This window comes from Leuciscus leuciscus, assembly GCF_965113295.1.
Source record: "Leuciscus leuciscus genome assembly, chromosome: 20".
NCBI classification, from domain to species: domain Eukaryota; kingdom Metazoa; phylum Chordata; class Actinopteri; order Cypriniformes; family Leuciscidae; genus Leuciscus; species Leuciscus leuciscus.
In genome coordinates, this window is record NC_138744.1 from 35762713 (window position 1) to 35779779 (window position 17067).

Sequence of the window (17067 nt, forward strand, 5' to 3'; positions counted from 1 at the left end):
AGTTAACAGGGAACGTTCTCAGAACTTTAGCTAACATTCTGTCAAGGTTCTGTTGCATGAACAGCTGTATTTACTGTAGAGATTTACTGTTTTTAAAGTGTTTTTTTCTTTCTTTCTTTTTTCTTGGTAGAGCAAACATTTAAGAAACGTTCTATCTTATAATTTTGTAAACATTACCGGAACATTAGGCTACTTTGGAATGTTCACCGAACTTTCTGAAACACGTAGAAACATAATAATAATAATAATGTCCAAAACCGTTTCAGAAAAAAACGTTCTATGAATGATGTTTTAAGTAATGTTTTTGTGACTTTGGTCTTTTGGGAATATTATTAAAGACCATATAGCCTTGAACAATTCGATTAACCCCACTTAAAGAATGTTTTTGTTAATAACTTTAAGAGAAACCTGGTCAAAGAACGTTCTCTGTTGGTATAGCTTACACTCTGACAGCTTGATATATGTATAAGACATGACTATTACAAAACTAAAAATGAAAGGAAATTACAGATGTTGCATCCATGTTATTGGCAACAATTAGCCTGGAACGCCAATATTTGCTTTTGTTTCTGTGAATCGCGGATCTAAATTCCTTTCGACATTCAAAGCGACGAGTTTCACCTGTCAAACAAGCCTTTAGTTTTTCAGAAGGGCTGGATTAGTTTAGAGGATGGGCTCTTCAGGGCGAGGCAACGTTTATAAGAATGACACTCAGCAGATCATTCATTCATTCAACTCCGACACACGGGGAAACTTCATCGTTCCTGCTGAATACTCTAGGTAATGCTTTTTATTTAACTTTCTCTGTTTGTTAGAAGAATGATGCAAACTGTTAAACTACTGTTCTGATTTTAAGAAAACTGATGTCATTTGAGAGATAGAGCATTGATTGACTGTTTCTTACTTTGCATATAATGACAACTGAACTGAGCAATGCTGTGTTTAGGATTTAATTATTTTCACATTGTTATGCTGATCATATCTCTCTCTCTCTTACTTTCTAGCTTGTGAAAATGGAGCCTTTGACTGCAGCAAACACACAGTTCTCCCTCAACCTGTTCAAGGAGATCAGCAGAGGAAACGCATCAGGAAATGTGTTCTACTCTCCTGTCAGCATCTCCTCGGCTCTGGCCATGGTGTCGCTCGGTGCAAGAGGAAACACAGCAGATCAGATGATTAAGGTGATCTCACACAATATACTTTTAAAAGAGGGCGACGAGAGAGTAGACTGAGACAGAGGGAGCAGAGCATTATAATTTAATGTTTAACAAGTTATTTTTTTCCCTAGAAATAAAATGTTTGTAAGCTGTTTAATTGAAATTTTTTTATCAGATTTTAAAAGTGATCCATAAAACGATCCCATGATAGGAAGGTTCTGTATATGAAGCACTTGATGGAACCCTTTAAGATTCTATATAGAACCTTTTCTTCTAAGAGTGATTACGTTTCTATATTTCCAAGAACTTAAATTCAGAGAAATGTAATATTAAACAGTTAGCAACAGTACATTTAAAAGTTCATTCACAAACAAGAAATTGAGTTTCCAAACTGAGACCCAATATGTGTCATTTGAGTTCCAACATTGTATAAACAGTAAAGTGCCAACTATTATAATCACTCTTTTCTAGTGCATTTTTATTTATTTATTTATTCTAATGGGTATTTAAGTAGTGCATTCACACTATTGAAGTTATCAAAATAGTGAGGTTATCTTTATTAATTCTACCATAATAATGCTGTGTAGGTCCTGGGCTTTAACAATCCTCCAGTAACCGGACAAAAACCTGAGGACCAAATTCATTCCAGCTTCAAAAAGTTCATGAGTGATCTGAACAAACCAGGAGTCCCGTATGTGTTGAGTCTTGCCAACCGCCTCTACGGAGAGCAATCCTACCAGTTTGTTGAGGTAAGACTCGGTTTATTCACTGGAGGTTCTGGAAATGTTCTCAACTCTAATATCACTTCCACCTCAATCGATTTGCTGTATTACAGAAATTCCTCGATGACGCAAAAAGCTACTATGAAGCCGGACTGGAGAAGGTGGACTTCATGAACCAATCAGAGGCTGCTCGTGTCAACATCAACCAATGGGTGGAGACAAAAACACAAGGTGAAATCCAGCATAAACTTATTCTCAATTTGAAACTTATTCTAAATAAAAAGTTATATGTTTTTTGCAGCACTTTAGTGTCAGCGAAAATGTCTTTCTAAGGGCCTTGTTTGGCTTCATGGGTTCTTGAGTTGAGCTTTATAGTAGCAATATCAAACCAACCAGTTCAAATCACTGCTCAAAGTGAACAATGTCCATTTGTATTTTAGAGAAGATCAAGGACTTGGTGCCACAGGGAGCCATCGATGGGATGACGAAACTGGTTTTGGTGAACGCCATCTATTTCAAAGGAAACTGGGAGAAGAAATTCCCAAAGGAAGCCACCAGAGATGGGCAGTTTAAGCTGAGCAAGGTGAGATTTAATGCTCTTTTTAAAAATATTTTTAGCAGTCATGATGAAATATGAGAGGTTATAATGTGTTTACATTGATGCTTGGCAGAATCAAACTAAACCAGTGAAGATGATGCATCAAAAGGAGGACTTTCCTCTGGCCTTCATCCCAGAGATCAACAGTCAGGTTCTGGAGCTGCCGTATGACGGGAAGAATCTCAGTATGTTGATCATCCTTCCTAACGAGATGGAAGACGACACCACTGGCCTTCAGAAGGTGATTTGAATGCTTAATTAGCCAGCCGTGACCAGTCAGATGTTTACTTGTGGAGTAGTTTTTATTTTAACTATTTGAACTATTTCTTTGACATGTCTCTCTCATTATCCAGCTTGAAAAGGCACTGACCTACGAGAAGCTCATGGAATGGACCAAACCAGAAATCATGAGTCAAGAAGAGGTTGAAGTGTCGCTGCCCAGGTTCAAGATGGAGGAAACCTACAACATGAAGAGTCTTCTGATCAGCATGGGAATGGAGGATGTTTTTGATAAGAAAAAGATTAATGTTTCAGGCATGTCCTCCAACAACGACCTGGTGGTGTCGAAGGTGATCCATAAAGCCTTTGTTGAAGTCAACGAGGAAGGAACTGAAGCGGCTGCAGCCACCGGCGTCGTCATGAGGGTAGAGTGTTTTATCATCCCGCAGGTCTTCAATGCAGACCATCCTTTCCTATTCTTCATCCGACACAATCCAACCAAGACCATTTTGTTTTACGGACGCTTCTGCTCTCCATGAGTGAGTCCTGCTGCATGAGACGCTTCCAGCTAGTTTAGGTGGTGATTTGGTTAAAATGAGTAGGAGAGACTCGGGACGACTATTGCAATTTACAGGATACAGTTTTGGACGGGTCTCTTCGTTCTACTGTATATCCAATCAAATCTATCAGTTTACATAAACATTTGTGTTTCTTGCACTACATGAGGCTCTGTTATACAAGTCAAATAATGTGTGTGCATCAACTGTAACTGTATATTAAACATAAATTAAACAAATCTTCAATAAAACCTGCTTTGTTTGAGTTTTTATTGTAATTTAATAGAAGCCTCTGTCTCAAATAACCTGTTGTCAAACTGGTGCCTTAAAATAAACTGGTTACTTAAAGTAAACTGGTTTCTGAAAAGGTGTTGAGGGGGAAACATGGAAAGAGGAAAGTAAACTAACACTTTAATTAGTCAAATAAGTTATTTTTATGAATGTCACATCAGGATGTATACTGTATGTTGTTATATATATATATATATATATATATATATATATATATATATATATATATATATATATAATCATTCAATTAAATCTTTTATTGGCTAAAATGTTGTCTTTTATATTTTTACCATTTGAGATTCCTGTTTCATAATATTACTGTATAAAAGTTGCTAAAAAAAAACAACCATAGGCAGTTTAATGATGGTAGGGTATCAGTCAGTGAAAAACCCTCAGTCAGTCACGTTCGACGTTACGTCAGACTGAACTAACATATTGGGATCTCATCTGAGAGCCCAGTTACCTTCGAGTGGTACAAAACAAGCCAATGCACAATGGCAAATGAGATTTCGGAGCCGAGTGGACAACTTTGACTCTGCTACAATCATTCGTTCGAATATCTGCAAAACAAGAGGGAAGCTGTTTCAGTGTTGGATTGACGGCGCGTTCCAGTGGAGGTTGCACATCTGAAAGAGTATTCCTTTGCACAGATAAGTGCAGCAACTGTCCCCCTAGATGGTTTGACAGTGAAAGTGCACTTTTCCCTAAAAGAGCAAGCGTACGGCGAGCATCTTTTTTTAGGACGCCTCGCCGTCCGTGCATTTCTGGATGCGGTCGCTTCTCAGGAACGGGATACCACGTGGCACGGCTGGCACCAATGTCCAGACCTCTGGAACCTCCACGTGTGGTCTCTGGACGGGACACGGAGGACTTAAGTGGCCAACCTCCAGTGGTTGACACTATCACTGAGCTAAAGCCCCCTCTACAAAGCGGCTACACTTTGACGTTGCACCTCTTCATTGATTGGTGTTCTTCCTGTCAATGTCATGCTTTCTTTCTTGCAAGGCGGGTTAGAGCGCTCCCTCCACCCTGAAAGTGTATGTTGCAACTATCCATGATGCAGTGCACTGTAAGTCTCTGGCGAACTTGACTTGATCATCAGGTTCCTGAGAAGTGCCAATATTATGAAGCCTCGGAGCCTGCAGCTAAAGTCCCGCACCCAGAGTCCCGCATTCTCAGACCCCTCGTTTTTCTTGCATTAAAAAAAACTCCTCATTTATAAGTCACTTTGGATAAAAGCTTCTGTTAAATGAATAAATGTAAAATGTAATGTAAATGCATAAGGTAAAATAATTACTTTCTGGTAGGCGAATGTTCCTTCTTTTTTCATTCTTTTTGCAATCGCTCTGTCAAATTCCTCGACTTCACTAAAATAAAAGATGAATGCCATTGTCAAAAATATTGTGTAATAATAAATAATATTTTTTTTTGCAAATGCAAATTACAAGCATACCTAGGGTGATAAGTAGGGCCACGGAGGAACAGGTAAAAAAAAAAAAAGGTAAAACGGTAAATCTGATTAAATAATTAATGATGACATTCTTTGATATTAACACACTTAATGTGTTTAATTGGTCTACTTTAATGGCAACTAATTTTAATCAATTTTTTTACAATGGCTTGTCTACAAAAAGTCCAAGGTTAAAGGCTAACGTTAGCTATCAAAATATTTTCGGGGAAAAAAGGCAAATTTTGTTACAAACTATCTTTACAAATATTAAATGGACTATTCATATGTTGGCGTATCGATGAGCTATAAAGTAGTTTGATTAAAAAAAAATCGGTTGAGTATGATTCGCTAAATAAAATTGATGATACTCACATTTCGGCTTAAGTTCTTCACATGTTTATCCAATCCAATTTGATAGGAGGCGCTGTCTCGAAAAACGAAGGGTCTGAGAATGCGGAACTCTGGGTGCGGGACTGTAGCTGCAGACTCATACTACTCGAGAGCACACTTTGAGCCCTTGCTGTCAGTAGAGATTAAGATCGTGTCTTTTAAGACAGCGCTCCTGACTGCGGGGGCGGGGCACTCGCGCATTGCCGTATTGATAGATTAATAGATTTCTTATCCATTAATGCAGGCTAAAGCACACAACAATGAATGGGTTAAAGCAGGACTCACATTTATACTTTGCGTTACTTTTTATTTTATTTATTTATTATGACTAGAAAGCATGAAATCTGCATATTCTTAACTCACACATAATGCATTAAAGGGTTAGTTAGCTACCCCAGATAGTCGCGCAGTGCGAAAAGAACATTGATCTGATGACTTCGAAAATCGTGCAATGTGAACTTGGCATAACTGTGACCTGACTGTAATTCTGGCTTTCTTACAGGAGCGGCTGCACACTGGCAGCTCGTCCTCTACACTGAAGGTTTATGTGGCCGCTATTGCTGCTTCTCATAACACTTTGGGTTAAACTTTAACCCAAGTTAGGGTGCTGCTGACAATCGAATAACCCGCCCCAACCACTAACCCTACTATTCACAACAACTATAATGAGTGCGAACCCCACCCAACCATTAAAACAACTCTGAATGACGCTATTAGCTCCACCCCAACACCGGACTGATACTGCTGGCCTTGCACTGTTGTCCTCAGACTGCTATTACGTATGGCTCTGCAGTTCATGATTATTGACTGCATATGCAAAACGAATTTATTCATATCGCAACCATCTGTGTTCTGTGTTATTACAGTGGTATTTATGTGCTCCAGCTGTAGCTGTCTGCTATTGTGCTTGTGAACTTGGCCTCAGAATCAGATCGTCAAGGATCAACTCTAAAACTATGTGCCATATTACTAAAGAGAAGACGGCACCATCCCAGGAGAGATGAATACCATTTCAGCAGGTCAGGTCTGCCTCAAAAACGTTTCCAATTGTCTATGAACCCTATGTTATCTTGCGGACACCACTTAGACAACCAGCCTTTGAATGAGGACAGTCTACTTAGTATCTCATTACTCCTTCGAACGGGAAGGGGTCCAGAGCATATTACAGTGCCTGCCATCGTACTTGCTAGTTCACACATTTTTTCAATGTTAATTTTAGTGATCATCGACTGGCGAAGTCGAACATCATTAGTGCCGCCGACGTGAATAATAATCTTAAAGAATTTACGATTAACATTAGTCAGCACTTTTAAATTTGCTTTGATTTCAGGCGCTCTGGCTCCCGGCAAACATGTGACTACACTGTAAAAAGTTTAACTATTATTTACAAAAAAAATTTTGGTGAAACATTTTTACACTAAAAAAAAATTGTGTACATTTTAAAGCTGTGAAATCAATGAAATATACTGTATGAATTGAGTAAATGCAAGTAAAAAAAAAAAGTAAATCTGAATAACTGCATCTGGTACATTAACAAATAAAACGGAGTAGAAATAATTTAACATTTAAACATTTAAAAAACAATATTTATGAGTAATATTAACTGTTTTTATTTATGAGTAATATTAACTTTTTTTATTTCCTCTAAACCTCTGTAAAATAGTAGCCTATTCCATACAACCACCAGTATACGTTGCATGACATTGGCCTTTATTGTCGATATGTACAGCAATACAGCACATTTTACACTGTTTTTAACACGTATACAATATTGCCTACATTTAAACTCATTTAACAAACAGTTTAGAAGTAAAAATGAAACATTTAAACATTCAAACATTCAGGTAGCCTAATTCAAGTGTAATCAACCAGTCTGTTATCCAATTTCCACCGGATCAGCGCAGGTTCTCGTGCCGGAGACGGACTTCGAACTTCATACCGCCGTCCTGCATTTCACTCATAGCTGAAAGATACTGCGAACGACTGACTCCATAACCTGCCAATAAACAAACAGTGACAGTTCTGAGGACATTTTATCATCCAAATTAATTATATTCATTATCATTAGGAATAAAGTCGTGTGTTTATGCAAAGCGTTTCAATCACGCGAAAAGACAGGCGCGACTCTCGTTTAGGTGTCGAATTACGCCTCTGTATGTTGTTTTGCATTAAATAAAATGATTTAAAGCACAGTAATGATTTTATAGATGAAATAAAATATACACAAACCTGAATTTCACAGAGGAAATGCACCAAATCTGCGACGCTGAGAAGAGAACTGTTGTTTGGAGACTGGAGAGAGTACAAACAGCCCGCGCTCACTCAACCAACCGTCGAGTTGTCGTCACGTCAGAGGGTGGAGGAGGGGTGCATTGTTTTAATTGAGTAAACTTACTCAATATCTTAAGATTGTGTTAAATATATTAATAATATTGATTTGAATTAAGTAATATTTTTGTTTCTTGAAACAGATCAGTTTAATTCAACATTCTCAAATATTTTGATAGAAATTTCACAAATACACTCACCTAAAGGATTATTAGGAACACCATACTAATACTGTGTTTGACCCCCTTTCGCCTTCAGAACTGCCTTAATTTTACGTGGCATTGATTCAACAAGGTGCTGAAACCCTTCTTTAGAAATGTTGGCCCATATTGATAGGATAGCATCTTGCAGTTGATGGAGATTTGTGGAATGCACATCCAGGGCACGAAGCTCCCGTTCCACCACATCCCAAAGATGCTCTATTGGGTTGAGATCTGGTGACTGTGGGGGCCATTTTAGTACAGTGAACTCATTGTCATGTTCAAGAAACCAATTTGAAATGATTCGAGCTTTGTGACATGGTGCATTATCCTGCTGGAAGTAGCCATCAGAGGATGGGTACATGGTGGTCATAAAGGGATGGACATGGTCAGAAACAATGCTCAGGTAGGCCGTGGCATTTAAACAATGCCCAATTGGCATTAAGGGGCCTAAAGTGTGCCAAGAAAACATCCCCCACACCATTACACCACCAGCCTGCACAGTGGTAACAAGGCATGATGGATCCATGTTCTCATTCTGTTTACGCCAAATTCTGACTCTACCATCTGAATGTCTCAACAGAAATCGAGACTCATCAGACCAGGCAACATTTTTCCAGTCTTCGACAGTCCAATTTTGGTGAGCTCGTGCAAATTGTAGCCTCTTTTTCCTATTTGTAGTGGAGATGAGTGGTACCCGGTGGGGTCTTCTGCTGTTGTAGCCCATCCGCCTCAAGGTTGTGCGTGTTGTGGCTTCACAAATGCTTTGCTGCATACCTCGGTTGTAACGAGTGGTTATTTCAGTCAAAGTTGCTCTTCTATCAGCTTGAATCAGTCGGCCCATTCTCCTCTGACCTCTAGCATCAACAAGGCATTTTCACCCACAGGACTGCCGCATACTGGATGTTTTTCCCTTTTCACACCATTCTTTGTGAACCCTAGAAATGGTTGTGCGTGAAAATCCCAGTAACTGAGCAGATTGTGAAATACTCAGACCGGCCCGTCTGGCACCAACAACCATGCCACGCTCAAAATTGCTTAAATCACCTTTCTTTCCCATTCTGACATTCAGTTTGGAGTTCAGGAGATTGTCTTGACCAGGACCACACCCCTAAATGCATTGAAGCAACTGCCATGTGATTGGTTGATTAGATAATTGAAATTGAACAGGTGTTCCTAATAATCCTTTAGGTGAGTGTATATTATGTGTAATATAGAGAAATAATTGGTTAGTCAAATACTAAATAATAATATTGAAAAAAAACGTAAATATATCTGTACATTTTTGATAAAATTAACTGTTGGATTTTTACTCAATTATTTTGGTATGTTTAACTCAAACAATCAAGTAAACGATATTCAGAGATTTTATTAAGTTAATAAAGTTAAATATTTCTGTAATATTTACTAAGCCACAGAATGATTTTTTAGAGTGTATGGTGGCTGGTGTCTCTATTTTCACGTTCCGTGTAATAAAATCACCAATAACTAGGGCACTTTTCAGTAGGATTCTCAGTGGGTCACTGAGTGGGGAGAACATGTTTGATGTTCTAATCTAAAGTTTGGATGCGTGTCTCTAGTTCTGAAATCTTCTCCGTCAGCCTGACTATCTCCCTGCATTTATTACATGTGTAGGCCTCTGTGCTGACAGAGAAGGCTATACTATACATGTGACACGCAGTGCGAGTGGCAATATCAGGAGTATTAGCTGAGGTGACGGCTAACAGACAGCAGACAAACGGCTAGTAGTGACAGTAGCGGCAATCCACCTGTCACTCAAGTGGCCACGCCCTTAAATATGCAGAACTTTAAGGCCTAATATAATTTAAATGGATGAGAGTTATAAAAAATAAAAATAAAAAAAATCACCCCCCTCACAGTTGTCATGAAGGGGAAAATTAGCTATATAGACCAAAACCACTTTTTGTTACAGGCTGTAAAAAAATTAATATATATGGGGGGGTATATGGGATTGACTCTCTTTTGCAGCCTGTCTCTAGCGGCAGTTATAAGTCAATGAATTGCAGTTTAAGTCACTTCCGTGTTGGTTTCAAGAGAGAGACAGGAAGGTTGCTGTTTCCTCCAACACACAGAGAAACTTCATCGTTCCTGCTGAATACTCTAGGTAATGCTTTTTATTTAACTTCTCTGTTTATTAGAAGTACTTTAATACAATGTACTGAGTAAACAGGTCTAATAGAACAGATTTGTACACTTCAGTTATGTATGTGTAATGGAGAAAATGATGCAAACAGTTAAACTTCTCTTCTGACTTTGACAAAACTGATGTCATTTGAGAGATAAAGCACTAATTGACTGTTTCTTTCTTTATATGAAATGACAACTGAACTGAGCAATGCTGTGTTTAGGATTTAATTATTTTCACATTGTTATGCTGATCATATCTCTCTCTCTCTTACTTTCTAGCTTGTGAAAATGGAGCCTTTGACTGCAGCAAACACACAGTTCTCCCTCAACCTGTTCAAGGAGATCAGCGAAGGAAACGCATCAGGAAATGTGTTCTACTCTCCTGTCAGCATCTCCTCGGCTCTGGCCATGGTGTCGCTCGGTGCAAGAGGAAACACAGCAGATCAGATGATTAAGGTGATCTCAAACACTCACACAAAAGTAAAAGTAGACTGAGACAGAGGAACCAGGAAGCAAGTTGACACAACAAGTGCATGCGTTTCAGATTTTAAAGGGGTCATGAACTGCATTGTTTTATTATTTTTTTATGTTTCCTGGGGTGTACTTATAATGTTAGTATGATTTTTACACCAAGAATTGTCAAAATGTATAAATAAAAAGCATTTTGCCGCTCACTCCTTAGGAGTATTACCACCACCTACTGGATAGCTTACATGCATGCATCTGTATTTATTTATTTGTTTTGTATATGAAGATGTAATGCCCCACCCACCCTCTGCTGGCGCTGTATGTTCAGCTCCTCCAGCTTCCACTCTTTCCCCTCCTCTTCCAGGATGGGCAGAAGCATCATGATTCCCATACATTATATCCTATGCTCTAATCCTGTATTCTTTAAAAAGGTTAAAACAGCCCTATATGACTGAGAATCTCTCAAACCGTGAGATTTACTGGTCGTTGATCATCATATTTGTTACATTTAAAAAATACATGCTCTACTGTTTCTAAAACATCACATTCATCACACAGACCATTTTCATGCTTCCCCATTATTGCAAGTGTTGAGTTCAATCCTGTGTGCTTTTTTCTACCCTGATTTTAGCCTCTGATTTGAACGCTGTGTTTGAAGGGCGTGTGTGAGACTTCAGTGTAAACGCCCACAGCTGAGTATTACATGTGGGACTCTATCGTAAACGTTTAGCACGTTTTTACTATTACAGCTCTCAAGGTTAATTAATCGTGTTGATTGTTGGTTATTGGTTATAGCATTATATTTAGATAGCCTATATAGCCAGAGATAGCAAAAGTACACACATCCTTCACTCAAGCAAAAGTACAGATGCATGTTTAAAAAGACTAGTTCAAAAAGTTTAGTAAAAGGTAAAAGTTGAAGAACACTACACTTTTTCACTCAAGGTAAAGTAAAAAAATATGGGCTCTACTTGAGTAAAAAGTAGCCATTACTACTACCTGTTTTAGTGTCGCGCTGGTAACTGGACCTCACCTCCTATTAATGCTTTAATACAAAAGAACTTACAAATCTAATTTTGTTAGCTAATGAATGTATCCAGGCTGAACAACCACCATGTAATACACAAGCAGAGAAAAGACTAAGCTGATGGAGTGATACTGTTAATTCTATTTAAGTACAAACAGAAAGAAAATTATAATGCAAGCATAATTTACACTTCACCTGGTTTACCGGTTTTACAGCATATGGAAACTATCTGACTAAACCTGTCAGGTTTCAGATGACCGCTTAATACTGGAGAAATTAACAGCAGAGTAGGCCTACACATTTCCATAATAAAAAAGAAAAAGTATTTCTTTAAATCAGTACATGCTCAAATTGGCGACATTACTGGCAACATCCCTTATACAAACACTGAGAAATAAAATTGTTGGGAAAAATCCTTAGCCGCTCCTAAATCTGAACCCCTGCGAATCACTTCAAAAACTGGGCATTATCTGTCATACACAACCTTTAAGTGCTTTCTTAAATTCAACAGCGAATTCTTGAAAGCCAGCATTTTGTGCTTTTTAGGTTTGCACAATTAGCAATGCATTCGCCAGGAATCCTTTTTAACGCAGACAATTACATAATCTCTTTCATATATGCGTGCGTGATCAGGAATGTCTCTATTCTCAGTCATGTCGACATCTTTAACTCCCTCTGTCTCATCCATAACGTTATTCTTCTTGTTGTCTTCTGCCCGTGGGAGCTTATAGCCTACACCTGTGGTGCGTGATAGTCAAGAAAATTATACACCAATGGGGGAGTCATGTTTTCTGTTGAAAAAGGCGCGCAATGACAAGAAATAGTATTGATCATGCCAGCAAATACAGATTAGAATTAAAGTAATGAGCCAGGTTTGAAACTTTAAGTAGAAATACAGTATTTGTGTCAAAAATAATAATGAAAATAAAAAATGTTGTGAAGTACTGAAAAATCGACTTATGTACATTGACGGAGTATTTGTACTTTGTTACTTCCTACCTCTGTCTATAGCATTTACATATTATACATTCAAAATTGCTTTCACAAACAGAAAAATTGTGTTTCCTGAATGAGATCTAATCTGTAGCTGCGTCTGAAATCACATACTGTCTGAGTATGTACTACATTTGAATTTGAATTTACTTCGTGAGCATTAAAAAGCGTGTTATATGAAGTATGAATGTGTATTATGAATGTAATCCGGACATACTACATCCGCCGTGGCCTCATGGGATAGTAAAGTGTCCATCGAATGTGCACTTCAGAATCTTGGAAGTAGTAGTAGGTCATCCAGGGACTTTTCGCCAACCCCGGTGTACTGACTAAGTCCTAAACGAAGTCTAGTACTGGTTGCTAATACAGCGGATTAAGTTTAGACGTGTGCCCGTGCGACCTCACACAAAACAAACGGAAAGTTCAGTAATGTTACTATTATCTAGCAAGTTTATTTTCCTCCATATATCATACAGCGGCAATATCTTAACTCATAATACATGTAACCAAAACAACAAACCGAATTGCTCACCACAAAGGCAAGGCACTGGGCTCGAAAACTGTTTGCTTCCCAAATCAGCAACACCTGCTGAGTTAAATGACCTACCCGGGCTGATCCGAGATCAGCTGAGCAACAAAGCACATACAGCCCCCTAGTGGCACAGGACAAAATTACATAAAATAATACAAAATTAATAGGGCTCATACACCCGGAGTATTCGATTCTGGACGCACCACATGTAAATTGAGTTCCAGGCATGGCATAAAAGTGCCAGCAATTAATCACTCTTTCCACTGATTTAATTATCAAAGGCCTGAGGGCCAAAATCAACAAAGAATGTGTTTGACATCATCAGTTCTTCATTGTCTTTTCTAGTACATTTGAGAAGTGCACTCACAATATATGTTTAAGTTATCTTTATTAACTCTACCATAACAATGCTGTGTAGGTCCTGGGCTTTAACAATGAACCACCAATGATGGAGCAAACCCAGAATCCTCAGACACCTGCTGAACTCAAGGTTTCGTATGAATATTTACATCAAACACTAACCCAGTTAACAGGGAACGTTCTCAGAACTTTAGCTAACATTCTGTCAAGGTTATGTTGTATGAACAGCTGTATTTACTGTAGAGATGCATGTATCCTTTGGGTTCGTTTGATTTAACTGATTAAATCTGATATTGTTGATGCAAACAGAAATGTCCAGAGGAAAAACCTGAGGACCAAATTCATTCCAGCTTCAGCAAGTTCATGAGTGATCTGAACAAACCAGGAGTCCCGTATGTGTTGAGTCTTGCCAACCGCCTCTACGGAGAGCAATCCTACCAGTTTGTTGAGGTAAGACTCGGTTTATTCACTGGAGGTTCTGGAAATGTTCTCATCTCGTTTACACCTCAATCGGTTTGCTATGTAACAGAAATTCCTCAATGACGCAAAAAGCTACTATGAAGCCGGACTGGAGAAGGTGGAATTCAAGAACCAATCAGAGGCTGCTCGTGTCAACATCAACCAATGGGTGGAGAAAAAAACACAAGGTGAAATCCAGCATAAACTTATTCTCAATTTGAAAAAGTTATTTCATGTTTTTTGCAGCACTTTAGGTTAAGCAAAAATGTATTTTCAAGGGCCATGTTTGGCTTCATGGGTTATTGAGTTGAGCTTTATAGTAACAATATCAAACCAACCAGTTCAAATCACTGCTCAAAGTGAACAATGTCCATTTGTATTTTAGAGAAGATCAAGGACTTGGTGCCACAGGGAGCCATCGATGGGATGACGAAACTGGTCTTGGTGAACGCCATCTACTTCAAGGGAAACTGGGAGAAGAAATTCCCAAAGGAAGCCACCAGAGATGAGCAGTTTAAACTGAACAAGGTGAGATTTCATGCTTTTTTATATATATTATTTTAATAATATTTGTAACAGTCATGATGAAATATGAGGGGTTATAATGTGTTTCCATTAATGTTTGGCAGAATCAAACTGAACCAGTGAAGATGATGTATCAAAAGGAGGACTTTCCTCTGGCCTTCATCCCAGAGATCAACAGTCAGGTTCTGGAGCTGCCGTATGTCGGGAAGAATCTCAGTATGTTGATCATCCTTCCTAACGAGATGGAAGACGACACCACTGGCCTTCAGAAGGTGATTTGAATGCTTAATTAGCCAGCCGTGACCAGTCAGATGTTTACTTGTGGAGCAGTTTTTATTTTGACTATTTCAACTATTCATCTGACATGTCTCTTTCATTATCCAGCTTGAAAAGGCACTGACCTACGAGAAGCTCATGGAATGGACCAAACCAGAAGTCATGCGTCAACAAGAGGTTGAAGTATCTCTGCCCAGATTCAAGATGGAGGAAACCTACGACATGAAGAGTCTTCTGATCAGCATGGGAATGGAGGATGTTTTCGACCCGCAGAAGGTGAATCTTTCAGGCATGTCCTCCAACAACGACCTGGTGGTGTCGAAGGTGATCCATAAAGCCTTTGTTGAAGTCAATGAGGAAGGAACCGAAGCGGCTGCAGCCACCGGTGCTGTCATGATGTTTTTGAGTTATATCAAACCACAGTTCTTCAACGCAGACCATCCTTTCCTTTTCTTCATCCGACACAATCCATCGAAGAGCATTTTGTTTTACGGACGCTTCTGCTCTCCATGAGTGAGTCCTGCTGCATGAGACGCTTCCAGCTAGTTTAGGTGATGATCTGGGAGTAGAGGAGACTCGGGACAACTTCTACAAATCAAAACAGTTTAAAGCTACACTGTGTAGGATTTTCTCCCATCTAGCGGTGAAATTGTTTATGACTACCAACTGAATATTACTTTCTAGCGCCTCCCATTCCGAGGGCGTTTTAACTCCTACGGTGCCCGTATTATTTCAAATCTGCTGGCAGTCGCGAGTAATCTCCCCCTCATATTTGTCACGGTGCCACTGAGTGTAAAAAGGCGAAAGGCGAAGCTTGAATTTCCAGGTATGTCCCTCTTTGGCACATGTATTTTCAAGATGGAGGCGCAACATGGCTGCCGCCATTCGAGCGACTCGCTCGTATATATTCTAAATGGCAGATTCTACGCTTACTTTTGAAAGAACAAAGTGTTTTTTTGCTAAGAATCAACTTAAAAAATTATTTGACAGCATCAGGGATAATGAGTCCGGGAGAGTTCTAGGAAACATGTGTTTATGATTGAAGAAATTAAACGCATTGCAGTTGTCCTGAGTCTCATTCAGGTTGTGGTTTTGGACGGGTCTCTTCATGCTACTATACATGTAATCAAATCTATCAGTTTACAGAATCATTTATGAGGCTACATTTTATGTGTATGCATTCACTGTAACAGTATATTCAACATAAATGAAATAAATCTTTACAATTCTTCAATTAAACCTGATTTTGAGTCATTTTTAACTGTAAACCGCTGTGACAAATAAACTGTGGTCAAACTCTGGTACCAATGAAACTCAAAGAAAACTGGTTTCTGAAAAGAGTGTTGAGGGTGAAAACATGGAAAGAGAGGAAATTAATCTACCATTTTAATTAGTAAAATAAGTTTATTTTTATGAATGGGTCAACATCAGGGTGTATATGTTGTAATATCCATATGTAAGGGATATGAGCGAGGCAGTTGTTATAGCGACAGGCTGATCAGGACCCTGACGTGAAGCGGAGAATGAGCCTGAAGGGGTTGTATTCGCTATAACAACCGCCTCGCTCTACATTATCCCGCTTATTACATGGCTACCCACCAAATAAATCAATAATTTGACTCAAAATATTGATTTAAAAAGGAGTTTATTGATTTAAAAACGATTGTATTGCTTCCGCTAAAGAAAATAGTCCGTTCCGTCTCTACGGTTAAAATCCTGCGTCCATAGCAACGCTCTGTTTTTCATGGCAACAGTGTGTTATACTCATAGACTGTAAAAATATGGACGTAGTGTCCGTGACGTCACCCGTTTCTGAAGACCGGTTTTGAAGCCTAAAGTGGACGTGGCTGACCGTCGCCATCTTGGCAGCGCGTCACTCCTGAATTTATTTATTTTTACAGTCAGACAATTAGCTGAGGTAACGTGACAGCTAACAGACAGCAGACAAACGGCTAATGATGACTAATGACCACAGCAGCGGGAATCTACCTGTCACTCAAAAGTGGACACACCCTTAACTATGCAGAAATTTAAAGCTTAATATAATTTAAAAAGATGAGTTATAAAAAAATGCACCCCCCTCACAGTTGTCATCAAGGGCAAAATTAGCTATATAGACCAAAGCCACTTTTTGCTCCAGGCTGTAAACATGTTTTTTTCTGCTGTAAAGTTGGGTATTTTAAACATGGGGGAGATACAGATTTGACTCACTTCTGCAGCCAGCCTCAAGCGGCCAGTCGATGAATTGCCGTTTAATTCACTTCCGTGTTGGTTTCAAAAGAGAGAGACAGGGAGGTTGCCGCTTGGTTATACTTAGCAGCGGTCTGTTATTACATATGTAATATCTGTTATTACAGACCGCATTCT

The 17067-nt window shown here is 38.9% G+C and overlaps 2 protein-coding genes across 3 annotated transcripts in view; both read left to right on the forward strand.

Moving 5' to 3' along the window:
• The window catches only part of LOC309483399 (leukocyte elastase inhibitor-like), a 31174-nt gene extending 15235 nt beyond the window's left edge, over positions 1-15939 (forward strand). The window contains exons 1-8 of one of the 2 annotated variants that reach the window (XM_082149229.1): positions 9895-10037; positions 10340-10516; positions 13499-13570; positions 13750-13890; positions 13970-14087; positions 14285-14427; positions 14529-14696; positions 14809-15939. In XM_082149229.1, the coding sequence (XP_082005355.1) occupies positions 10349-10516; positions 13499-13570; positions 13750-13890; positions 13970-14087; positions 14285-14427; positions 14529-14696; positions 14809-15213 (1215 nt within the window). In that variant the 5' untranslated portion in view covers positions 9895-10037; positions 10340-10348 and the 3' untranslated portion in view covers positions 15214-15939. Of the gene's footprint in view, positions 1-9894; positions 10038-10339; positions 10517-13498; positions 13571-13749; positions 13891-13969; positions 14088-14284; positions 14428-14528; positions 14697-14808 lie in introns of those variants that run through there. The other variant, XM_082149230.1, reaches the window with a different exon arrangement.
• LOC309483412 (leukocyte elastase inhibitor-like) lies at positions 633-3492 on the forward strand. The gene is made up of 7 exons (XM_082149242.1): positions 633-780; positions 1005-1181; positions 1745-1906; positions 1993-2110; positions 2320-2462; positions 2551-2718; positions 2831-3492. Exons 2-7 carry the CDS (start codon positions 1014-1016, stop codon positions 3233-3235), a joined length of 1164 nt encoding a protein of 387 aa, XP_082005368.1. The 5' UTR covers positions 633-780; positions 1005-1013; the 3' UTR covers positions 3236-3492.
• Positions 15940-17067: the final 1128 nt, after the last annotated feature.

Bases quoted from the DNA above. Each gene is read 5' to 3' on its own strand.
- LOC309483412 (XM_082149242.1), top strand. From the start codon at position 1,014: ATGGAGCCTTTGACTGCAGCAAACACACAGTTCTCCCTCAACCTGTTC. The intron at 1,182-1,744 runs GTGATCTCACAC...AATGCTGTGTAG, and splicing joins CAGCAGATCAGATGATTAAG to GTCCTGGGCTTTAACAATCC. The intron at 2,463-2,550 runs GTGAGATTTAAT...GATGCTTGGCAG, and splicing joins GGCAGTTTAAGCTGAGCAAG to AATCAAACTAAACCAGTGAA.